This window comes from Peromyscus californicus, unplaced genomic scaffold, assembly GCF_007827085.1.
Source record: "Peromyscus californicus insignis strain IS unplaced genomic scaffold, ASM782708v3 Scaffold_16__1_contigs__length_79575227, whole genome shotgun sequence".
Taxonomy (NCBI): domain Eukaryota; kingdom Metazoa; phylum Chordata; class Mammalia; order Rodentia; family Cricetidae; genus Peromyscus; species Peromyscus californicus.
Window position 1 is genome coordinate 27,528,255 of NW_026294458.1, and position 26,530 is coordinate 27,554,784.

The window sequence follows — 26,530 nt, forward strand, 5'->3', positions numbered from 1 at the left end:
TGGCCTGTTTTTCTGTGGAAGTGTTCAGGGTACACCCAGTTTTGCTTTGCATATATTTACGAAACATCTGCCCTTTTCTTGTTCTGAAGTCTTTCTCGCTCACGGCCCCTTTCCCCTTTCCCCCGGGTTTTCCTTTGTTGTCGTTGGCCTGTCTGACTTTTTCGTCGAAGTTTGCATTTTCCGGTTGAGGGGCCACCTCATCACAGTGTACAATTTTAACAGAGAAAGACAGACAGAGAGAGACACAGAGAGAGAGAGAGAGAGAGAGAGAGAGAGAGAGAGAGAGAGAGAGAGAGAGAGAGAGAGAGAGAGAGAGATGCACAGCAGGCGGGGGAGAGAACAAACTTGAAAGAGACTGAGAGGCCAGAGAGAGCTTGGCAAACCAACCTTTGGCATGGTGACCAGGAGGAAGGTTCTGGTAGGAGTTTGCTCTCTGAAATGCTGCCTGAAGTCAGCCAGTGTGCTGCTGCCCTCTACAGACTCCAGGGGATAGTGCAAGCCACACGGGCTGGTACAGACACGTCCTCAGATGTGCCATGTTTATACAATCCTTTTTATGCAACCAAAGAAGGCATTTCAGTTAATTACCAGAGAGCTTGCTCTTTCCTCCTTAATAAACCACAAACTGCAAAAGAAAAAAAAATGGGCCGTAGAAGAGCACCTGTGCGTGTCAGACAGACTGGTGGTAGGTGTTGCTGTTTCTTGGCTTCAGAAAAAGGAGTCCCAAAGAATTGTGAAAGCCAGCGGTTGGGGTCGGAGAGGAACTGCTCCGACAGACAGTGTGCAGTGCTCTTGTCTGTGAGCTGGGAAACAGCCAATGGTAAAAGGACAAATAAAGTGATATTAAGCGAATAAGGGAAGGAGCCAGGTAGGTTGGTTTTGAATGTATTCTTCTTGCAGAGGTAGCTGGAACGGCCTCCCAAGGTGCTCCTAGACATAAGGTGAAGCACAGGATTTCAGACAGGTATCAAAATCCAGTTCAAGACAAAAGGCAAGGATGTAAACAGTGCACTGTCTCCAGGATTAAATTAGAGTCATTGGTGGTTGGGCAGTGCGCTAGTGCTTGGAAGAGAGCACCCTTAATTCTCTGAACCACATGTTTGAAACTAGCTCAGGCCTTGTCTGTAAGCACCAGAGGTCATTTCTTTTCTGCTACATGGTAATGGCCATTGGTGATTTGTCCCTATATTTAGATGAATTACAAAGACCAGCCACTCTTATTAAATACTCTTCATGTAATCAATGAAAAAGCAACCAATCCAGGTTGATTCCACTGCTGCATAAAAACTAGGAAGCTTAATTGAGATTCAGACTGGGACTAGTCTCCAAGTGTACTTGAATTTCAGCTCTGTTAAATTCCATCAGCAAACAGCTTTTGAATGGCTGCTGTGTATAAGTTGCCCTGGTTCACAGTATAGACTAGACAGTAAACTCAGGGAGGACAGGACCCAGATTGTGTAACACATCACAGCCACATGGTATTTGTAAAATGAACATGTGGATGAGTGAATGAGGGGAGGAGCAGAAAGGCAGAAGGCAAGGAAGGATGAACACCAGGAATATAACAATAACTAAAACATTCCCCTTCCCACAGAGAGGTTATTCTCTCCTAGAAGTAATGGCATGTAACAGTTTACTGAAAGAAGATCTAGTGAGTCAAACAAGAATGCTGAAACTACTAGAGAGTTCAGGATCATCTGGAGAAGAGTCGTCCTTTCAGAAAGAGGGGACCCACAGCAGTATAACGTGGAGCTCGCATTTAATAAGTGTGAAGGGCACACCTCTTTTCCCAGGCAAAGATGAGAAAAAGCTGTTCAAAGCAAGAACAGTAGTGAGTAAAGGTGAAGAGCCCAGAATGTACATTCCAGAGCTCTGGGAATGATAAACAAGCTCCAAGGTGGCCCATATATGGGACCCATGAGATAAGATAGGGCAGATAAGCAACTGACCTTGAATGCCAGACTGCCATGGTCCTGCAGGATTTAGTGAATGGAAAGCAGCAGGACTGGGGGGGGTGGGGGGTTAGTGGGCAGCACTGCACCAGGAAGGGTTATGGCAGCTGCCTGCAGAGGGAGCAGACTTGAGAGGACTACAGGATAAGCTGAGGCAGAGGAAGGTGAGCGCTGCACCTGGGGCTTCCGCAGCAGACCACACTACTAGAAATAGACGCCTCAGCAAGCATTGCTTCTCCTAGGGGAAACAGAGGGGGAGGGTTGACTCTGGAGACTTTGAACTTGGATGCTCTCTTAATTTGAAAAAGCAGAGTAACAGATCCTTGGGGGTTCCACAGGTAGGCATAGGATTCGAGGGCTAGCCCCAGAGTCACCCATTCGGCAATGATAAGGCTTGTTGTTATTATGTTGGCTTTCTCCACACTGAGAAATATATCAGAAAGTCCCCTCTCCCCCCAATTCCAATCTTTACCATGCTATTTCTGCCTTGTGCCCTCTGAAGAAACAGATTTGATTTCACAACCTGTTGGACTAAAAACACAGCATACTAATCATAACACCATATTCTGCGAGGGCAGATTTGACTACCCAGTACAACACATTTCAATACGAAATATTCTGTATACAAGTCCAATGCCATGCTCATAGAAACAAGGAGAACATGGAAACACAGCGACTTACAACAAATTATGTCCCACACATAATCTATCCAAAAAGGAAAAAAAAAACATACTCTATGGTTACATAGTGATAGAAAAAGACACAAAGCCACAGAAACTGGGGATGTGCTCACGGAGGAACTCATAATCCCTTTTTTCTGGGGTCTGGGGTCTGTCTGCTGTAGATGCTGCTTTGCTAGTTACCATGGATTGCATTGCCGTGGGGAAAGGAGCCCTGAGCTGACTGACAGCTGAACTATTGCCCTTTCTGTTACTGACCCCGAAGAATACTTCCACCTTTCTGTTCCCCGTCAGCAATTGCTTTCTCACAAGGCAAACCCCAGCCACACTCCTAAACTCTGGGAGCGCGGACTAAACCTAAGATCAAAGAGCGGCTTAAGGCCTGGATGAATAGAGTAGGGTGGAGACTGTGTGCGCCACCTTCCCGCTTTTACCTACTGGAACCTAAGCTCTTCTCAGTCGCTTTCCACTTTCTACTGTACAAATACCTCTGCCACTGCCCCTCTCGTCTGGACAGCCTGCAGATTGAGGCTGTGATTTGAAATTATGCGTTGACTTCAAATAAAACTAATAGAAACAGGAGAGTGGGATACTCCATAGTGTGTTCCAAGAACAGAGACTTGAAGCTAGAAGAAGCCTTGTAGGGCCTTCTAATCTAAGCCCTTTATTTTGCAGATGAGGAAACTGAAGCCCAGAGAGGTGAAGTGAGGTGCCCAAAGCCACACAGCAAGTTGCAGGCACAGCTAGTACCGTAGCTCAAGTCTCCTGACTCCCAGTCCAGTGCTCTTCCCATTACTCCACGGGTCCTGTCTCTAAGCGTCCTGACAAATGCTAGAACGGTAAACCTCCACTAGTATTGTTTCCAGACCATGTTAGAACTCTAAGGGGGGAAAAGGATGCTTTCTTGGATAATGTCAGCCATACGTAGCTCAAGCTGTCTAAAGTTCTGGGACAGGGTCTTTTTATACAGCCAACAGAGTCCAAATGTGGTGCTGTTTGCTTGGCCCATATGCTTTCATGTGTTCCCAGTTAGGCCATTACTGGAGGGAAAAAAACAAGAATCAGCTTGTTTTAAAACAAGGGACATACTGGACTCCCTCCCATCCCCCTTCAGAAAAAAAAAATCAAGTTATCTTTAACAGATTCTAAAAATGCCTTTTCCCAAATATGCAGTCAGTTCCTTCAAAGAGCCCTTTGTTTATTCTCAGGAAGAAACCCAAGACAGCTGAAAACCAGAAGGCATCTGAGGAGAATGAGATTACTCAGCCGGGTGGATCCAGCGCCAAGCCGGGCCTTCCCTGCCTGAACTTTGAAGCTGTTTTGTCTCCAGCCCTCATCCACTCAACACATTCACTGACAAACTCTCACGCTCACACCGGGTCGTCTGATTGTGAGTACACCAGTGAGGTGATGGTGTCTTCCCAGTGCTTGGCATGGTGCTTCTCCCCCCCGCCCCCCCACCCCCGCCCGCCCCAGGGTTCTGGCTGTTTTGCATTCAGAGCAAGCTGTTTCCATTTGGTCTTCCTGAGTAGCCAAGAGTAGCATGCCACCCACCATTTTGATCCAGCCAGCATCTATATTTTCTAAACCAGAGTATCTTTTCAAGCCAGGTGACCAGGCATTTGGCCCCGAAATGCTGATTAATTACATGGGCTCCAATCTCTCTCATGAGTAGCTCACAAAAAGAAGGGGTATTGCTGCTTTCCGATTGTTCTTGCTCGCAGTAACGGCCCTTCTACCGTTACTAAATGGAACAACCAAATATGGACCTCAGAAGGCCAGCGAGACACAAGGAAACAACCCTTTCCAAATTACATAACCCAAGTCAGATTTGCATTAGTTCTTGGAGTCTCATGTAGCTTGGCTGACTTTCGGTCTTTCCAGTTTTTAATTCATTTTGAAGTGGTTAAAGGGTAGCACACATTTACAGAAGACAAGAGAATGGCTTCCAAGAATCCAAAAGCCACCCAGACTTCACATAGCCAATAAGAATGCAGGTTAAAAATATTTTTTAATTAAAACAACTGCCTATGGGCTAAATTTGGCAATGGGCACTTAATGAGAGTCGTCACTATTGAAATCACTTCTTTGCTGTTTATTTTTGCCATCTCACTAATCTAGAAGTCTCTTCTGAATTCTATTTTAAGAAAGTTGATAAATCACGTTAGGAGGCTGTTTCTCGTTTCTCAAGTGTAACCCAGTACTTGAGAGAGGAACACATGTGTTGACAATACCAAACCGAAAAAGTATTCCTTTTAGCTTCAAGATGCCCAACAACTCTTCTGAACTGATCTCTCCACAGGGTGTCTGGTAACAGGCAGAGAGTTGGCATAATGGAGGGAGTTAAATATACCAAGAAAGCTTTATTCCCCAAAAGGGCTCCATTTATCCTGTTCCTCAAAGACAAAATTCAAAAAAAAAAATCTCCATTAGGAAATGAAATTCCAAATCTCTTGCTGTTATTTTTCTCGCAGAACAAATGTAAAATTCTGCAAGGAGGACAAAGGGTGAATCTGGGAGATTCCCTCCCCCACCCACTCTGCCATCATAGCCTCTAGACAGAGGATGTGAGCTAGGGCAGGGGTTGGGCTGCAGCCACACTCCAGCTGTCACTGGAAAATGGAAAGAAAATGAGATCCAAGTCACTAAGTGCCACGTGATCTGTACAGTCAAACTTGCGGCTTCTTTTTAGACGTGGAGGGGCGGAAGCAGGGACTTTATCCTGTGGACCATCATCATAGTCATGTCCTTGGATTTTCTTGCCCGGAAGTCTCCAGCCTAATAGTAATTACAGGAAGAACTTGAAAATAGCATGGCACAGTGCCCCACAGACTTGTGCACACTGCCCCTGCAGACCAGGAAGGTGGCTTTCCCTCTGGTAAAAGGCCTGGAGTCTCAGTGTGTACACCTTCATCACTGGCTTCCCGCCATACCTCTGGGGAAGATTGTATGGGATGGCCCAGAGATCTGGTCCAACCAAATAATGCCGGACTGAATAGAAAAACCACTGTGCTTCACGTCCAGTATTGTAAGCATCCTCTGGCCAGGCCTTGCTTGCCCTTCTTGCCTGGCATATGTAGAAGGAGCAGCAAGACGGTGTTGTCACTACAGACCCTATGGAAGCCAGCAGAGTGGAGCTCAGTGGGGTGTGTGAATACAGTTGGAAGGAGTCCGAAGTGGGAGGAGACACTTCATCTCAGCTGTCTAGAAAGTCACTTTGATTTTGCCATTAAGATGTGTAAGTCTTCTCCACACCGACCTGTTGTTGAAACAGATTATACTTCTCTCCAAACATATTTGGATTGTAGTTTGTCCTGATTTGAGCCTACACTTAGAGGAAGATTGTTTTTAGGAAAGATTCACAGAAATCTGTCCATTTGGAGGTTGCTTGAGAGAAGACAGGAAAGGAGTTTATTTTAAGCTGTTAAATTTTTTGGATGCTCTTCTTGCATTCAAGAGAATTTTTTTTTTTTACTTTCAAATGTCATTCTTACCATAGATTAATTTAAAAGCCTAATTTCTTTAAGGTAAAATATTCAGTTCCTATTTAGAATGAACAGATTTGGGGCATTTAAAAATAGTGCCCTTGACTTGTTAGTCTCTTTAACTTCAGGAACATTCTACCAGTTCAAGCTTTCACAAGTGCTTGAATTTTCATAGCACCTTTTTATTTTGTTGTGTGCTTAGCAAAATTATTCTTAGTCATGACTTAATGCCCAGTTCCTGTCCGTCAGCATGATTCCTCCCAATTTACAGATGAGAGAGCTGAGAAAACTGACACCTGACTGAGGAAGGATTTGCCTGCAGTTCACTCACGTGGGTGCTGACGAGCGCTTACGAATCCGCTCTCATTCTGAGCATCCAGAACTCTCTGTTCAAAGCGCAAAGATGGTATTCCTAGCTATAAACAGGCATCTTGGAAGTGTGTGGCTACTCATAATGGTGATGTGGTTCAAAACCACAGTAGATAAATCATCCCCACAGAAGAGAAGTCGACTCTGTTGTAACTAGGAAAGGTGACAAGCCACGGTGCTTTTGCATATACTCGTGTAGAGATGATCAGCCCAGTGCCTTAAATGATCAGTTGGCTATATAGGCTGCTGTGCTGCGGCACTGTCGCCTTGGCCAAAGATCCTAGTGATATCCAAAAGCAGAAGTAGCATAGTCCGATATGCTTTCCTTCAGCGAGATGCTGCTGTTACCTTGCCACAGAGATGCATGCTGTTTGGCGATGCACTCCCAACACGATCTCCTCTCGGCACTATTTCCATTTCCACAGAGCTTGTCACCTCTACAGTATTTCTGAAAGCATAATGGTAAACAAATTCAGATGACAATAATAGAAGGCACTAAGATGAATTGGGGAATAGAAAGGGTGCAAGAGCCCTAGGCAAGCCTGTCCTGACAACTATCAAGCTGTGGCACGTCACAGTCAGACTCATGTGATAGATGCAGCCAGAACTTTATTTGCATATTTCTTCCATCTTGTTTCCCCCCCAGATAAGGCTCCCATGGAAGGGGGAAGCACACCTCCCTTTGGTGGTCCTCACTGCTTCTGCGGGAGATCGGCATTAGTTTCTTTTGTCATGGTCACTTACCTTCCAGTGTTTTTGTGCTGGCCTCATCAGACTGTCTGGTTTTTGTGTCCTTGCCAAGATGCATTTATTCATTAACAGTTTTTATTTATTTTTAATTTAACCTTTACACATTACCAAACTGTTGCGTGGGTGGGTTTAAGTTTAGCTGTGTAGGTAGCATGGTGCTGCTGAGGCTGCCTGCTGTCGAGGAGCCTGTGGGCTCTTCCTTTCCTGGCTCCTGCCTGCCATCTTCCCTGGCCTCCTCCCTCTCCCTCTCTCTGTCTCTCTGTCTCTGTCTCTGTCTCTGTCTCTCTCTCTCTCTTTCTTCTTCTTCTTCTTCTTCTTCTTCTTCTTCTTCTTCTTCTTCTTCTTCTTCTTCTTCTTCTTCTTCTTCTTCTTCTTCTTCTTCCCTTCACTCATCCAAGGCCCTGTGATTAAATTTTTAGTACACTTGGATCATTTTGAACTTTTAAGCAATTTCTGGGAGAACAAAACAAAGAGGATTTTTATGGCAAACTCCATTAATGCCACATTAAGGCTGACATTTTAATTACCCCCAAGTCAGGAAATGCAAAGTTCAGGTTCCCACAGCAACAGAAACTGTCCCCTTGAGTGCCGAGCGCAGCGTCACAGCAGGCTCTTTCATTCCGTGGTTACACAACACCGGCATGGGGACATTGTTGTTAGCCATGTCTGTGCAAAGGAGCAGCCTTTACCCTTTGTGGCTCACTGTAGCTACAGTTGAGGAGACGAGCCGTTAGTGCCCCTCCCCAAACCATCTCTGTGTATTACCCTGTAACGGAAGACATGCTCTACATGTGCACGCAGACAGGATTAAAGTTGCTGTGGGGACATTAACTCTGGTTTCCGGACTTCCGTGCCAGTCACATTGAAACCATAATGTTGTAATTTTTGGCATGTAATAAATGTGCATTTCATGTACACAGACAGAAAGAAGCATAAAATGTATTTTAAAGAGCAATTAATTACTAACTTTGTGATTAAAAACCATTTGGTGCGTGTTCCTTCCCATTTAGCGTCAGCTGCTGGTCTTAGCCAGGCCTAATAGATGACATACTGTGTCCCATCCTGGATCTCAGATGTACTTACTGTATGTTCCTGTTCTTCTCGATAATTAATTCCTTAGTAACGCTGTAGGGGGAAAACAAAATGGAAGGAATATGCAAGCATGTAAATAGGGTAAGGGAGACTTTGAAGGAAATGATTCATTTCTGCAAATAAACCTCTGAGTCCCTGATAAAGAGCCAGAAATCTGCTAAGTGGGTGTAGACAAAGGTTTCTGGCCACCTTGAAGCATCTGGTCCTGGGCCGTAAGAACAACTTGAAATCAGATTTTCCCTCATGAATTCCAGGCTTGCCCAGTGGAGGAGTGACTTTCCTAACTCCTTAGGCTTCAGAATTTAAAGGCTACTTTATTCTCTAATGACCAGAGTGTATTTTCAAAATGGGGGGGGGGGGATTATAGGGAATTCAGGTAAAAGGTGGGCTTTGCAAAAGAACCCCTCATTTAGAGCATAGTGTTTTCTCCCTCTGTATATTAATCTGGTTGACCCATTTGTGTTAGAGAAGGGCATGTCTCAAAATAACTGAACAGGTTTGTGAGTAAAAGGAATCATTAGCAATACGCTGTGGCAGGTCTTTGAAAATCAAGTGCTTGGGTATATAATGGAAATTAGGAGACATAAAAATTGTACTGGAAAGGTGTGTGTGTGTGTGTGTGTGTGTGTGTGTGTGTGTGTGTGTGTGTGTGTCTTAAACCCCAGCACAGCCTCCGGGGTCGGGGGGCATGCTCATTGAAGACCCTCCTGCTATTCGCTCATTCTCTCCTGTCATGCATTCCTTTTTTTGCTCAGTTTGGTTGCATATGGTATTTAACCTTTAAGAAAGAAACTCCAGTCTTTCAGGGCTCTGATTTGCTGTACTTGGGCTGTCTCTAAGTGTGAATGTATGTCTGTGTGAGTGAAAACTGCTCAAGCAAGTTTGAAGGTCTCTTTGGCAAATTTGACTGCGTGTTCAGAAAGTTTCCAATCGGAAAGCTGATTCAGTAGAAAACCTTCCAAAACCTTCCTGAGGCACCTGTTCACATGGAAAGAGTGGATTACTGTTGGAGGTGCTCAGAAGGCAGTGTTTGTAACTGAAGATCTCTGCTCTGCCAAAAAAATGAAAACCATTTTGGCCCCAGAAAACCTCTATAAATGTTCGAAATGTATAATCAAACAAAGACTTCATTTGGATTCTGATGCGTGTATCTCAGCAGATGTGTCTAAACTAACTGGAATCCCACGGGGGCAGCTGAACTGGATTTTGGTATGTCTTGATAACTGAAAGAGTTATTCTTAGACTTTGGAAGGACAAAAATGGTCCATCTGTGAAGAACCGTAATAGAGACATGGCAAAAAACAGCACCCTCTGACAGGGTTATTTATGGAATTTAGGACAAGTTGGACAATCCTGAAAACATTTTGGGGTCACACTAATTTGCGGGAGAAATGCAGCCAAAAAGGGGAGAGGGATAACAACCACAGACAGTCACTATGCCATGGCTTGGCTAATTAATTTTCTAATCAATTAGGTATCAATTAAGTAGTAAATAGAGCACCTGTAATTTAAGTAGGTGCTGCGTCTGCCTCCGGGGTTCTGTCTGCTCCATGCCCTATAAGGAACTGAGTGTTTGTCTTCTTTTCCTTCCTAACAGTGGAAACTGATCTTCTGCTAGTCTATTAACCGAGTACATGTGGATTTCATTTCTTCAAAAGAGTCTTTCCCTTTTTAAAAAGTCACCTTCCTACCTATGAGTTAGTGAACACAGGATGTCTTTGGGACTATTTTTATTACCTTCTATACTTTCTTATTCAGAGATTTTAATGCTGAGTGCAGCACTTCCACATTAGAAGGCCAGTTGTTTGCTTGTTTGTTTTGTCTTGCTCAAATTTTCTAGAGTTAGTATTTATTGTGTTTAGGATCATACTTTTTCTTCTTAAGACATCTTTGTCGTCTCTTTCCTCCCACTCACTGAACGTGGTACTGACTCTTTAGAGTCAGTCTGCTTCTGCGAGAACTTACTGGGAACAGCAGCCTCAGGACTGCTCACCAGCCAGTTGACTAAATGTTTTGAAGGCAGAGGGCCTTCGGCCAGGTGTCATCTGGGATGTAGTTTTACCCGCTGGGCTACAGGGCTTGGAGACATAGAGTCTTGTAAAGAGGAGCAGATACCATCATTAAGGACTGCCCTACAGGGTGGGTGAAAATGCATCCCGGCACCATGACCTCAGCATCCATTCATTTGCTCAGCCTTTGTGTGTAGAATACATGTATGTGTCCATGTGTAGCTTTACTGAGTTCTGTGGGTACCCAAAGGTAAAAACAGAGTTGGCCACCAACAGTGTTAAAACTTAGTCTATGTCTTCAAGTCACCATTATCTTAGAATTCAGAATGGTTATGAAATACACTATCATCCATTAACATCTAGTTAAGTTTATTGAAGAGGTTCCAATTGACCTCTTTTGAAAAGTGAATAAAATTTCATTGACTGTGAGGCATTCGGGTAAAATAGAATGAGTTTGCAGTCTAATTCAAGACTTAAAAATCCTCAGGAAAGGTTTAAAGGGACTTTTCACCATCAAAACTCTGCTTAGGGCAGGTCTAACTGAGCCACCAGTATGTGGAGCATACAGGGATGGGAGAGGCTACTTGCAGAAAGGAGACTGCTCAAGAGGCAGGAGGAGTGAAAGCCAAGGGAGCAGACAGAGATAAAGGAGGACACTCCGGAAGACAACTGCTACTAAGTATGAGATGGGAAATTATCCGAGATAACACTACCAAGATACCCAAACCAAAAGACTGAGGAATCCATCCGGGCCTACTGGATCAGGTCTACAGTCCTAACCACTCAGGAGGCTACTGCAGGAAGATCACAAGTTCAAGACCTGCCCTGGCTACAAAGCAAGTTCAAGGTCAGTCTGGTCATCTTATCAAGTCTCTTTCTCAAAAAAACAAAACAGAAATCCAAACAAACAAGTAAGCAAGTGAACAAAGACCACAGAAGAAGAAAAGAAACATGGCTGAAGATGCAGCTAAGTGGTAGAGGCTTGCATAGGATGCACAGGGCCCGGGGTTCAATCCCCAGCAAGGGAGGGGTGGGCTTTGGAAAACGGAGTAGAGTTCATTCCATACAGCACAAAGCCTGAAACACAGGGTATTCCCACAGCAAACAGAACAGCACGTTACAAACGGGGTCCTAGATTACAGTAGAAATAGTGGAAATTAGGGGCAGGAAACCTTTTGGCCAAGAGGCCATAATTTATGCCATAAATACAGCAGTAAACTTCAAAGAAGACTTTGTTGAAAGAAAAAAAGGGGGAAATAGAACCTGGGGAATGTTTACATTGAGTGATAAGAAGAGAACAAGGAATCTTCAAAGAAGGAAAAAAAAAAGATCTGAGAGATAGGAGGAAACCAGGAGAGTTGTGGGATCATGGGGAGGGGAAGAGTCAGCCACAGACAGCAGGCAGGGATCTGGGCAAAGGTCACCTCAGAGTGGCTGTCATGAGGGCAGAATCAGGTGTCTGTCTGCCTCTCTCTCTCTCTCTCTCTCTCTCTCTCTCTCTCTCTCTCTCTCTCACACACACACACACACACACACACACACACACACACACACACTATGATACAGAGGTGTTCAGAAACAAACAAGATAAATGGTAAAGCAACATTTGCAAACAGCTTTTTAAAAGAAATTTAATGATTTAAAGTCTGACAAGTAACTCAAAGATGGGATCTTGAGTATTTTTAAGATGCCAGAGTCCCAAGCCCCTTTAGAAACGGGGGTAGGGGGTATGGAGTGGGGTGGTAGGGTGGTGGTATGAAGAAAGACTCCATAAATAGGTACAGTGAGAGGGAATTAGATCCCATCCATTGGACCGTGCAGGTAGGAAGACTGTGACGGGAACTAGAGGCCCGATGAATCAGTGACCATTGGACTGGTTCTTTACCCGCCTCTTTCTTTTCCTTTTGCTTAATGAGAGCAAATGTTTTGTAAGCGTCATTGGATATGTCCTGTGAGAGCTTCACTGACACCCACTTCATCTGAGGACAAGTGTCAGATACTTGGAGTCATTAGATTTTCTAACTATGCTATTTAAAGGGCCCTGTTCTGTGTCTTCCTCTCCTGACAGACCCCGTACAAATGTCCGTATAGTTACTTGTAGTAGCACACGCTCCTCTGTATCAAACATCATGAGGCATCCTCAGCTTCATTTCAGCGGCAAAGAGGTTTAAACCTGGCCACTTAGAGTGTTTGCTTTCTTTAATAGCTAAAATTTCAAAAGCCTTTGCCATCTGGACACACAGTATCTGACATTGCTTCTACTTCAGGATGGTGATCTGGAACCAATTTAATCAAATATTACTTGCTATTAGATTACCTGCAAAACTAAATGAAAAGTATTTTATCATCACTGGAAATTATTTAAACAACCACGAGAAAGAATCTTGAACATTCTTCACAATTTCACAAGGCAGAATGACTTCACACTTGATAGTAAATTGGCCATAAGAAGGTTTCCTGTCTTCCCCAATCCCGAAAGCTCCCTCCTGCTTATCTAGCCCGAGCCACCTCAGCATTATTCCTGTTTTCACCTTTATGTCAGGGTCAGAAGTCAGAAGTCAGGGCACATGGAAATTTTAAGGACACCTGGTAGAACACCAGTTAAGGAATTTCAGGATGTCATCACCAGATTAACTGTACCATCTAATCACTCGCTGTCCCTACTCTCTCCGTCCCCTGGCCAGGAACTTGATGGAAGGGAGGCAGTGGAACTCTAGCCTATGAGTGCAGTTTGCATGCTTTCAATTACTACCCTCTGCCTGTGTTTCCTTGTGTGCACAGTATCTGTTCCATCCGTTATTATAAAGAAAGATTAAGTAGAGTGCTGGATGTAAAGCTCCCTAGACAGTGTCAGCACTAGATAGATGGCCAATCCTGGAGGTTCTGACCACCAACTGATAGCTGCTCCTCTTCCTCGTCATCTTCTGTTATTTCTATTTCTATTTTTATTTTTTGACACAGGGTCTTATAGCCCAGGCTAGACTTGAACTTGGGATCTTTCTGCCTTCTCCTCTGGAGTATGAATGTTACAGACAGGCGTTACCGTGCTCAGTGTCAGGTTAGATGTCTTAAATTATGATGACAGTTGCATCAGGGGCCCATACTTCCTGAGAACCACGGAAACTTAAACTCCTCAGTCTGTAGGAGGAGAAGAAAGCTTGCCACCCTCTCCTTGTCCTTTCTGGACTCAGGCCTATGTGGACCAGGAAACCTCTCCACTGATTTCTTTGCTTTTTTTTTTCTTTTAATCTCTACATTGATTTACTTTCCTAAAAGTGAAAGAGGACTAATATTTAGTAAGCATCCAGTCTGTGTCAAATACATTGTCATAGCATTCTTATAAATATCACATTTTATAGATAAGGACATTCTCTGGTGCTCAGAAAAGTTTTAAACAAAAGCCTTCTGGACACTTTCTCCTTGGTGTGAGGAAGGGTTAGAACATTCCAGTAGGGTTGGATGATAAAGTTATCCAACCAAGTTCCTTGTGCTCGCCTGCATTCTCATCATGGGGGTTTTCATATGATGGAAAAGGGCATGGAGTGCTTCACTGTCTCCCTCAGATGTCAAATCTGCACATGCCCCATGTAAGCTTTCCGTGTCCAAATACATGAAGAGAACAGAAATCAAACCTTAAAACAGACCGACCATTGTTCTTCCACATCAGAGAGAACCTTTTGCAAAGAGAAATGCAAGCCAAAAAAAAAAAAAAAGGGATCTCTTTGAAAGATAGTCTTCATGATGGCTTTATAGTATTTTGAGGTAATTCAAAATCAGGTACAGTTAGAAAAGTAAATGTGTTTGAAGGAGCAGAGGATTACTCTCTGTCACCTGACCCAGCTACCTTCTCCACTTCTAAAGCACTTTGCAGTAGTTAAAAGGAAAATGCAACCTGAAGAAGTTCATTTCGGCTTGTTGGCTTTGTCCCCTCCTGCCCTCTGGTACCCACATAGTTTGGGGTAGTGTTTGGGGTAGAGATGGTTTGGACATTTGCTTCTCTTGCTTCCTGAGTATTTCTGCTGCTGGGCGTAGAACTGCAAGGACACACATGGAGGAACTTGATCCTCAAGTCTTCCTGTAATAGCTGCACAGTGAAAGCCAAAGCAGATGATGTGCAAGTCTGTATACATCCCAAGTCAGAGCTTTACAACGTTAACTACTGAGTCATGATTTCTGCATCTCGTATGCAGAATTCCTTAAATCACATGTTGATGGCTAATCAGCAGAATCCAAAGACGCAAATTAGATGGTACAATATTTACAGAGAAAATATATGTGTAGCTCAGAAAGTAACGATCCTCACACTTACCATCCCACCCAAAAGGGAAAAAAAAAGTAGTAGTGTTGCAGTCTGAACTCTCCACATTGTAGCCGAGAAAGGACTCAATCTAACAGTAGAAGGGAGCGTAAGACAAAATTTTTTTGATAGCAGGGGTCCAAACCCTCAGGAAGAGTGTTTGAAGATTCAAAAACAGTACTCTGTATTTCCCGTTATCCATGTAACATCACCAGCATATATATATATATATATATATATATATATATATATACACACACATGTATATAATATGTAATTTTTAATATTAAGAACATATAATTAATAATAAATAAATATGAAATAATTTTTAAAAAAGATTTATTTATTTATTTTGTATACAGTGTTCTGCCTGTATGTATTCCTGCAGGCCAGATGAGATCATCAGATCCCATTATAGATGATTGTGAGCCATCATGTGGTTGCTGGGAATTGAACTCAGGACCTCTGGAAGAATAGTCAGTGCTCTTAACCGCTGAGCCATCTCTCCAGCCCATGAAATAATTTTTAAAGTATATGTATTTATACTTTAAAAAAGTTATTTGAGCCGGGCAGTGGTGGCGCACGCCTTTAATCCCAGCACTCGGGAGGCAGAGCCAGGCGGATCTCTGTGAGTTCGAGGCCAGCCTGGTCTCCAAAGCGAGTTCCAGGAAAGGCGCAAAGCTACACAGAGAAACCCTGTCTCGAAAAACCAAAAAAAAAAAAAAGTTATTTGATAGTTTCTTACATGTATATAATGAATTTTAGTCATTTTCACACATATACACACTATCTTCTCATCCCCGTCCCTCTCCCACTGAAACCCTTCAGTGCCAGCAATTTCACCTCCTTCCTTAATGTGTATGTGTGATTCAGTGAGTTTAGTTAGGGTTGCTTGTATGAGCATTGGTGATAGGCTATGTCATGGAATATAGGCTATACCGCTGAAGAAAGTGACACCATTAAATGTCAGTAGTTCCTCAGGGATTATGGGGCCCTGCCCCCTGCCGTGAAGAAATGTTGAGGAGCCCAATCTGGTGCAGGACTCATGTGGATAACCACAGTTGCACTGAGTTCATGAATGCAGTGGTCACATCATGTCTAGAATACTCCTTTTGCAACACACCTGTCTATCCTCTGGCTCTCCCCTTTCATGATGTTCCCTGAGTCTTGGAGAGAGTGGTAGATGTCCTAGTAAAAGCTAAGCACTCTACCGTCCCTTATTCTCAGCACTTCAACCAGTTATGTGTTTGGTTAGCCACTGCCTGTGCAAGAACAAATCCCCCTGATGAAGGCTGAGAGCAGCACTGATCTATGCATGTAAACATGACTGTTCAGAAGGCAGTTTGACCACATGTTCGTTTATCAAAGTGATAGTAGTGGGTTTCCCTAGGACTTACGAGCGCCCATCCACAAGCTCTTGACAAGGTTTACTGTGCAAGGCATGAGTCCCTCCTGTGGAGCAGGCCTCAAATCCAACCAGAAAGAGGTTGGTTACAGCCATAACCTTCATGTCCTGGCAGCTTTAAAAAATAATATTGCATGCATACACACGCACACACTTGCCACAGCATGTATGTGGAGGCCAGGGAACAATTTATCGATTCTTTCTTTCTACCGTATGGGTCTAGGGATTGAACTCCGGCCATCAGGCTGAGTGGCAAGTATCTGCCTCCACTGAGCCATCTCACAGGCTCCTCTGCCAGCTATTGTAACTTCGTATTTTAGTATTTGTTTATTCATACATTCATTTTTGTCATGCTGGGTATTGACCTTGGTGCCTTATATGTCCTAGGTAATTGCATTACCACTGAATCTTCTGCCCCACTTACAATATTGAATACTTACTTTGTCCAGGCAGAAGCCCCAAGTACAGAACTCTGGTCTTGTTCACTCCTGAACCTCTAGGATCCAGTGAAGTGCTCAGCCATAGTAGGTTCTCAGCAAATGTTGGCAGAATGGATGAATGAAGGAGGTAGGGAAAGCTCGGGGAAGTATATTACTGAGCATATTGCCAGGCTATAAATTGAATTGAACTTTTCCACTCAGCAGACCTACATAACAAAGTACATCACAGATAACCTCAGGTTTGTATACTAGGAAAACAGAGCGCTTTCTCTTGGGTGTAGACCGCCAAATGTTTTGATTCTAATAGCAATATGGCAGGGTTAAGGTCAGCTTTGTAATATAATCTGGTGCCTGTTTTTTCGTAGATATCATGGAAATAGATACTTCTTTTCAAGATGCTCAAACAGATGATTAGGTGAAAGCTCTAGAAAGCCTTGCAATAGTAAAAGAACAAGGTTTTCCCACTCCCCACTTCCTTCATGGCCACGTGGTGTACACTGCTGTAGCCCCAACCCTTCTTTCTTGTTTCCTCCTCTTCCCAGGTCTAGTCTTTGTCTGGGGAATACAGCATGTGACTGTTAGTGTAGCAAGGAGACAGTTGTTGGGCAATCCAGCCCCCCCACACAGTGCTCCCAAGCTCCTCCCCTGGGAATGGCATGATTTGATCAGCAGCAGGCAGAGCTGGCCCAGGGAAACAAGAGCTTGGCATGGAATCTTAGTGCCCTCCTGCTGGAAGGGCCCTCAAGAGAGTTACTTCACGCCCACCCTCCTTCAACTGGCTGGACAGTAGAAAGATGTGTAGGAAAACAAATTCCTGGCTGAATGAATAGAGGATTAAGTGAATGAGAGATGAGTTCACTGCTCCAGAAGTTTCTGCCGTCCCACTTGAATAGAAAGGCTAACTTTGAAGCCGCTCTGTTCTCCATGGCACAGTTTGGTACATGCTCGGCTTTGGAATATGGTTGCCATCTGCTGCCAGCACATAAGACTAAGGAAGTATTAGGGTGGGTAGGAGGAGTCTGGGAGGAAAGAAAATAGACACTTAAAATGAGCTAATGATCTCCTTTGTGCTGGAGTCTAGGTTTCCGAACATCAGTCCCGTCCTTTAAGAACAAAACCCCAGTGTGTCTTAGGCCACACCAGGCGCCGACACATCAGATAAGGCCTGTGCTGTGTAGTGTTCAGCCACAGAGCCTCAAGAAGTTCTGAAAGTGAAATTAGAGGAGCCAACCAAGGAAAGCCCAAATGGGAAAGCGCTTGGGGTAAAATACGATCAGAAGGACTCTGCAGATATGTGTGTCTTCAGGGTTACAGTAGTTCAAACAGGACTCTCCTAATTAAAGAGTTGGAAAACAGTCTCAGTCCCAAGAACTTAAAGATCTGTAGACTAAAGGAGAGGCTTCCCCACACACTGCAAAGGCTTTGTGAAGCTTTTGTAGTCACAGGCTGAGAGGGACCTAGCTGTTGTGCATTGTTGTGCACTTAACCATTGATTAAGAGCCATAGATTGCTGGACTGGCAGCAGGAGTGGGTGGTCCTTTCCAAACAAAAAGGCCTAGTAAGCAGAGCCGGGAACGCCAAGAACATCTCTGAAAGGCAGTGAATAGCTCGGAGAGCTTCCTCTTTCCCTGATATTATCTGTATAAATTACTGGTTATGGCACAGAGTCATGTTGATAATTTATATACCAAAATGACATGCCAGAGAATAATAATTAAGCTGAGATGTACACTAGTGAAAAAATTATCCCAGTGAAGTTTACTTTTGAGAAAGATTAGCTAATTAGCCAAGTATGACATTTGAAGGCAAGTCCCCTTCTCCCCTTAATAGTGGCTCTGTCTCCACTTTGAGGAATTAGCAGGAGAGAGAGGCAGAAATATTTTCTGCCGTGAAAAGGAAAGAATTCCTTCAGCAACATAAGTGAAACGAAGAGACAGTGACAATTGCAGAAAAGCAGAAAATCCATCACCACGCATAGAAAGTGGTTACAAGAGCATGTTGACCTCAGCGCCCTGGAATGACCAAGCCAGGAAATCTTTGTTGGCTGTACAAGTTTTGGCCTTGATTCCTATCTGCCATCCGAGACAAGTCATACACAGCTGTGATGCAACCACAAAATAATATCAATGTCCTCAGTCCATCTCATGTACAGTTTCTCATCCCAGGAACCCAGGGTGCCTCCATACTCTGTTTGGCTTGTTCCAAAACATCCCCATGAAGCGTCTTCATTTATAGATGAAATAACTGGTTCTCTGTCTTTAAATGTGAAGTGATTAATAGTCATGATACTGACCCAGCACATTGTGCTATTTTTCACATTATTTGGGGTTTCTCAGACAAAGGACATATTTTATCTTTCTCATTATTATTTTTAATTAATTTTCAGAAAAGTCAAGACAAAAACAGAATCTAACAAATATCCCATAGAGATATTTGGTGTTCTCTTTTCTCTCAAGAATAAATTAAGATCTTCTCTGCTTCCCTGTGCCGGATCTCTGTGGATAGTCACAGTCCCATGCCAGTTTTCAGATGAATAAGGGCTCATTCTAATGGCTGGATCACAGTCCCCTCTGTGAAGAGGCAGCCTTTTAAATTCCTGTCTGGACACTGAATAACTTGTTTTTGGTTAAAAACTTTAGCCTTTCGAACTGAAAACTTTTTAAACATTACTAATATGCAACCTGGTTGCGAGTTTAGCAATAAATTTAGACCCAGTATGTGAAAAGCCAAAGAGAAAACTAGTGACTTTTATTCTCCCTGGTGACCTGCACTAGATGTTGCATATTTACTTTGTAAATGAGGACACCCAGTGGCCAGCCAGTGAAAATATTCTAAACAACCCCTGACACTGTTAACATAAATATAAAGGCCAGTCGTCAACACTCATTGACAAATAGCTCCTAGCATCTACTACCGAGGGTGTCAGCTCCCTGGGTCAGGCAAGAGTTGAACCTGACAGTTTTCTACCTCATTTCCCACGTTGGTTGTCCCTTCTCATTCCATGTAAGTGTGACTCATCTTTGGGGTCCACTGAATCTTCAGTGGCATAAGGACCTGGTGGTGCACTATGTCTTAGGACAAATGGAGTCAGGAGGATGAGAATAGCTTGGATTATTTCTGAAATAATAAATAAATGAGTGTAGTGTAAAAGAAGTGAAGGAAATACACATTTGCTCTAACCCTTAAGTTCATATTGAACACAAAACCGTGTTATTAACTAATAAGAGAGGATAAGAAGACTAAAACAAAAAGCCAAGAGGAAGAGCAGACATGGGCCATCGGTTACTAGAAGGACCTCCTGGAACTAGTAGGCACACTGGGAGAAAATGGGCCTTGAGTGTCCCACTTACTGTCAGCGATGTCTGTACAGTGTTATGGAGAAGTATCCAGACAGGTTCTCAGAGAAGACATATCACCTTTGAGGGAATGTAGCTAGTGTCAGGGACCCAGAAAACTACATTTGTAGTTGGAGCTGTAGTTGTAGTAGGTAAGGTACAGTCACCTTACAGCAGTAAGATGGGCACAAATGTTGTTCTAATGTGGGACATGAGTAAAGTATAGGTTTATTCCTTGACATTTGAGTACGTGAACCATTGCCTTGTTTTTCTCAAGAAAATTAAACTTAAGACTCCTGTGACTAAGCTATACAGAAGTCTAAAGAAGTCTCAAGACTCTCTTCCCCTCCACAGATTTGTCCAAGACATGGGGAAATCTGGGGAAGGGGTCCGATACTTAGTCCATAGTGAGCTATGGAGTTGGCATTGCTTAACTCTCCGCAAGGCGCAGTTCAGTATGGTTCTTTGAACTTCTAGGAAGTATTTCACTCCCTGTGATTGCAAACACCGTCAACATTGAGCCCAAGTCCCTGGAGATCACTATTTTTCTAAAGCAGTCAATGCCTTTTAATGTCTAGTCTCTAAACGTGTGACAAGCCATACCCCACAAAGGGTTATGTGCAAGTTGACCTCTTTCATTTTCATTTTGTTTTTGTGGCTATTGATGAGATAGGATCTCACCACATAACTTAAACTGACAAGTCTCCCACCTCAGCCTCCTGAGTGTGTGATCACAGTCATGAGCCACCATGCTTAGGTGCCTTTAATATTTTAGAGGAAGCTGGTACTTTTTCTTCCCAGTAATATTACCTCAATCTAATTTCAAAGCATCAGACTCCCCCTTCACATCCCAGAAAGAGCCCAAATTAATTCCTTTGAGAAGACCAAATTGGAAAAGAAAACCCTTCCTTCTATGGCTTAATAAACTCTAAAACCACAACTCCCTGGGCCAGGGGAGCCCATATCCATATACAAACACTTGACACTACCTACAGGGGGAGGAAAAGGGAGACTCTCATAGAAGTTTTCGGATTTTTATGACAACAAACCAGAAATTAATAACTCCACTTAGACCTCCCAGCCCGTGGGAAGTAGGAAAAGAAAGAACTCAGTATACACTCTAGTAATCTCAAAAAAACATCCCAGAGAAAGGAGAATTTGGAACAGGTTTCATGGAGGGTTTGTAAGATTTGGTAAGTAGAAAAAGCCTAGCTACTTCAGAGCTTGGAACAAATGGAGCAGAAGAAGAGAATGCAGGATGAGTGCAGGCTGGAGAACATAACTTGGTGGTACTCAGTTAGCCTAGCATGCCCTAGACTCCATCACCACAAGCTCCCATCCACCCAAGTGAATGATGAATACAGTGTATGTGGGAACTGGCAAAATGGCCAGTCTCTTGAATCAATACAAAGATTCTGTTTGGGGAATACCTTGAGAATCCAATCAAATCAAATTGACAGTGGGACAAGATTGTAAGAGCATAGCTATAAAGATTCATAGAGCTCAATCCTTTCACTCTAATCTGTAAGTAGATGTTATAAATATTATAGAATAGGGTGTGCAGATATAATAAAATTAAAGCAAAGTGCTCCTTCTGAGCATAATTGTGAAGCGTGCTTTCTGCTCCGCTTGCTTCCCAGTACGTCTCAAGGCTGTTGAGCTTTGTCCACACTTCTGCATCTTTATCTCAGCCCAAGAAAGGAGCTCACAAGTTCTTTTTCATTTTATTTTATATTCGTACATTTGAAGATAATTTTCCACACTGGTATGTATTCATATACATATACATTGTGTTACTGGATAACATATGGGCATTTAAATGCAAGTATACACTGGACGTGAAGCTGATTCGATAATGGTCATCACAAATGGGCATGTGATTTCTAGCTACTTACTGTCTTAAGGCAGCTGACACAAGTCACCTCCCTTTAACTGCCCTTTAACCCTTCATCCAACAAAGCTTTGGGGTGGAAGGCCTGCACTGCTCAGGAAGAGAATGCATAGCAGTTTCAGTCCACAGCTTCCATACAGAAAGATTCTGCCTCTTGCTGCCAACAGTGCTGCCCTTGGTGCTCATTGTCATGTTGGTGGTGTTGTGTTTTGAAGACATGGCAGAGCACATCTGAGCATGAACCTGAAGTTCTGCTTCAGAAACATTCAGAACAAAACTGCAATCGAGTTTGGAAGAGAGTTCAGTGTCTTTGGAGCTGTGTGGTAATTTCAGTGGGAAAACTACTTACCTGACACTATGGGATCTTATTTCTCACTCACTGAAATCCAGATAAAAGGGTTTCCTGACTCACAAATTAATTTTTGTAACTCTTACCAGTTGACAATTTCTGAAAGAATGGTATTCTAGAGAGTTAGGTTATCTCATTATAATTACTGAAGTGGGAATTTGATTTTTCCTGTAAAAATAAGTGCATGTTGATATGAGAAGAGAAGGGAAAGAGACGAGTAAGAAGGTGCTAGCCTTTATATAAACATGTTCTAAAGTTTGAACTTCTTTCCCAGCAAAGTAAGAGCCTTAGCTTCTCAACTGTATTTGACTATATGGGTCCCTCTTTAAGGCCCGTCCAAATCCAGGCTCAGACCGATAACGGTGAATTTAAGTACTTTCTTCATTCGCTTCCGTTCTGTATCCCACCCGTGGATATAGCATCTGTGTGTTTTTGTTCTCCAGATTTCGGGAACAATGGAAGAGGTTACAATAGGGCAGCAGCTACATTTGTAAGGAAAGAGCTTTAGGGAGAAAATGCAGTTCCTAAAAGGTGCTTCAAAGGTTTACAATGTAAGAGGATTTAAAGGCATCAACCTCAGGCTTCATTGACTTTTCTCCCTAGTCCCAGCAGGTGTTCCCTCCTCAAGAAGCCATTTCATTTCAAGTCTGGACAGAGGGCATAGCTGTTTTTCAGAATGTCTGGAATTCTCTGTCTACACTTCTGTTCTGAGTTAAAGCTTAAGCTTTCACAAACACATGCTAATACAGTTAGTAGCCATGCTTTATTCCACTGGGATCAGAAGCTCAAAGCATAGGTAGCCCACTTGCCTGCTGTCATAGTTAATTCTAACAGTTACCTGGACTGAGTGAAGGGCTGCCTAGAAGCCAAGAAAGGGTTGTTTTAGGTATGGTGACGTGTGTATTTCTAGAGGAGCTCAGCCTGTGAGTTTGAGTAGAACTCTCACTCCCAGAGAGTTCTATCAAATTGCTTGGGGACTAGAAAAAACAAATACAGAAGGCAGATAGGCATTGGCAGAGAGCTAGGTAGGGCCATCTCTTGGACACCAGAACTGTAGACTTCCTAGCATTTGGATTCCAGGGCTTATACCAGTAGTATGTACACACACACACACACACAGAGGGGGAGAGAGAGAGAGAGAGAGAGAGAGAGAGAGAGAGAGAGAGAGAGAGAGAGAGTGTCTCGGGTGCTTTTCCTAAACCTGAGAGGTACACCATGGGTTTCCCTGGTTCTAAGGCCTTCGGACTCATACTGAGTCACACTCTGAGCATCCCAGTGTCCTCCGCCTGCAGATGACCTGTCAGAGGACTTCTCACTACCCTAACTGCATGAGCCAATTCCCTTAATAAATCTCCTCTCATATATCTATATTACATATCCTATTGATTCTCTCCCTCTAGAGAATTCCAACTAATACATATTTTGGTATCAAGAATGACTCTAGAGGAACTGAATCTGAAGGATGAGTTTCCTTAATTGATTTTTAAGGTTTCTAGAATTGACTTTTTAATCTGATTAAACTAAAAATGCTAAGGGTTCCACTTAGTACAGAGGGCACCAATAGACTGTGTGTAAATTGTAGGGCTATACAAGATAAATGCATTCGATATTCCTGACTCACCACTCATAAGAAGCAAGGAGTTTTGTGACTCTATCTGTTGTGCTTTCAAACATTCTGGAGAAAGAAGAAATATGATGCTGGTCAGTTACACATCTTCAGGAATAAGATGCCTTGGCTCCAGCTCCATATAACTTACTGAAGGGTGTCCAGAGTCAAAATTTCTCTCCTAAAGTCCCAATACACAAACTCCTGAGAATGAAACATGCCTTCATCATGAAGTTGACTGCATTATAACAGAAGTTGAATGCAGCCTTTCATGGTATCTGCTGTTCAAGTGAGGACAGTAGCTGAAAAGGTGTGGACTGAAGCCAGGGGAGGAGGGGAAGAGAAGATCCTTTAGGTTGGAATAGAAATGTTAGTGAAGACTGATGGGACTGGAGATGCTGAGCTCCTGAACTCTAGTGAGACTTGTTCACCAGTGGAAGTACCCTCTCTCAATGTTCTTCCCCTTTGCTGTGCCCTACAACAGAGTGGTCTCTGGACCCACTGCCATGCTCATGGTAGCTGGTTCCTTCCACCTCTGCAAAGGACTGCCCGCCTATATAGGTATTGACCCTTCTCTGTCTGTCTGCGGACTTTGACTGTCCTCATTGCCTAAGAAAACATTAGTGGTCTCTCCTGAGGTGCCCCAGGCAGGATAATGTTGCTTCTCCTCAGGCCCCATCCTTCTTGGTTTCTAGACAGAGAACTAAATTCAAGTTAGATCAGAATCCCTAAAGTATGGCACACAGTATGCCCATGAGAAGGTGTGCTACAAGCCAGAGAATCACCTGAGATATCTACTTTATGCAAACAATTCTGGGGACCATGTGGGGAACGAATAAGAGATAAGATAAGTAAAAGGGAAGTAAACTTAGATCAGCCTGAATGTATTTCTTTTTTTACAATTGAGATTTTTACAGGTTGTGTAGGAGACCAGTAAGCATACATTTCAGTTTGTACACAGTTCTTACCATATATGTGAAAGATCCAAACGTCCTATATAATGTGATTCTTTATTAGTATATCTTCCAGTGACTTTCCATCTTCAAATGTGGAAGCAAATTCTCTGCAAGAATCATCCTTTCTCCTGCCCTTTTAGCTCCCTTCCAGCTCTTGAAGAGGTAGGCTCGGCTGACAGCCATGATAGTCTCATCCGGGTCTCTTCCTTCACGGAGCCCAACTGGGCTGTCCTTCCTGGATGTTTTAGCAGCAGGAAGGGTGTGTGATGAGTGGCTGAAAGCAGGGGCACACTGAGAGCTCTCACAAAGCCACACTGCCTGCCAGCTGCAGACTGAGTTCATCAGTATGGACCCATTAAACAGAGAAGATGCTTTTCATGTTGCAGCTTAGAGAGGTAAGAAAAGCACCATCTGTCTGGTTTGTTGGCCGCGATGTACGTCAAAAGAGTGTCAGCATGCATGAAGTGGAGATGCCCAATGAACGACTTCAAAAGCTCAGGGAGACTGGAATGGTAGAGTGCATTTCCCTACTTCTTCCACACTGGGAAGGTAGGCCAGAAGGTAGGCCTTTCACCAACCAGTGCTTCAAAAGAGTAATTTGTAAGGGGCAGTGTAGGGTCTTTGAGGAGTTCTGTGATGGTGCTTTGCTGTAGGCCCACCCTTAGAGTTGGAATCCCTGTCACTCAGGTGGAAAATGTAGATGCAAGGAGAAGAGCTGGATCTGGAAAGACAAGGGCCAAGCAGCAGCATTCCACACCAGATGTAACGTGAGTAATCACAGTACTGAGCAAACAGAGAGAGAACCAAGCAGCTTTCAGTGTAAGTTATGTAGATCCATGGCCTTGGCTACTTAATTCCAGCACTTGTAGGACACTAGGAAGCCTACCAAACCCTTCCATGATCTATATAGGCAGAAAAGTTTTAGAGAGAGTGAGGAAAACTCGAACTCAAATCCTACAAACAGAATCACATCTCCCAGTCAGTTCCCAAAACTGAACTGAATAAATGCAAGGCAGAGCCATCACTTGGAGAGATACTCCATATCCTACCTAAAATATGTTTTCTTCATCTTTTTCCTCATCCTTCTCCAAAGAGACTAATAGCCCTTTACCAGGGTAACTATGCAGTGTGGGAAAGGAAATAATCATACTTTATGGGCGTAAGTTGAATATGCTCTATAACACCAATTCCAGGAGACCAAAATAGCTCTTTAGCTGCCCAGTCAGAGGAGGGGCTTACAAAGATCAGGTGACTAATGAGGTTTGGGCTCCGTTCTGACTCATGGTGGGTTCTCAGATCAGTCTATGTGTGTTCCTCTAGTTCTGGAATGCATAATTATAACAGGAATACTTAGTACCTGGCCAAATGGAAGGGTCGGAGCTGCCTTTTCCTGGGAAAATAGTAAATAAAATTACTATGTCCCCAGAGGGCTTATGAAGATTAAAGCCACCATCAAGGACTTGAGAGATGCCAGTGTGGTGATTCCCCCTTCATCGCCACTCAGCTTTTTTATTTGCCCTGCACAAAAGACAGATGGATCCTGGAGAATATTAATAGATTATTGAAAGTTTAACCAAGTGATGACTTCAGTTGATTAGTTTACAAGATGTAGTTTCATTGTTTGAACTAATCAACACATGCCCTGGTACTTGACAAACAGCTATTGATCTGGCAAGTGACCTTTCCTCCATATGTGTCCATCAGAGCCACCGGAAGCGGTTTGCTTTGTGCTGGCGAGGCCAGCAGTGTATCAGTACTGCAGGTCCCACTTCAGGAGTGTATTAGCTTCCAAGCCCACGTTATGATCAGGTGATAGAGGAAGAGAAGACAAGGACCTGATCCATAGATGGTTGTGTACAATATACGGACAGTAACTGAAGCAAGCAGCTGCCCCTTCTGAGGGATCCCTGAAGA

General features: G+C 43.4%; 1 protein-coding gene across 21 annotated transcripts in view; it reads left to right on the forward strand.

The window, feature by feature from the left end:
• Positions 1-26,530, forward strand: part of Zbtb20 (zinc finger and BTB domain containing 20) — a 786,974-nt gene that overhangs the window by 719,650 nt on the left and 40,794 nt on the right. For 17 of the 21 annotated variants that reach the window (XM_052740705.1, XM_052740707.1, XM_052740708.1 and 14 more), the window contains 2 exons: positions 3,308-3,471; positions 3,841-4,022. In XM_052740705.1, the coding sequence (XP_052596665.1) occupies positions 3,461-3,471; positions 3,841-4,022 (193 nt within the window). In that variant the 5' untranslated portion in view covers positions 3,308-3,460. The remainder of the gene's footprint in view (positions 1-3,307; positions 3,472-3,840; positions 4,023-26,530) is intronic. The other 4 variants (XM_052740724.1, XM_052740723.1, XM_052740722.1 and 1 more) reach the window with 1 other exon arrangement.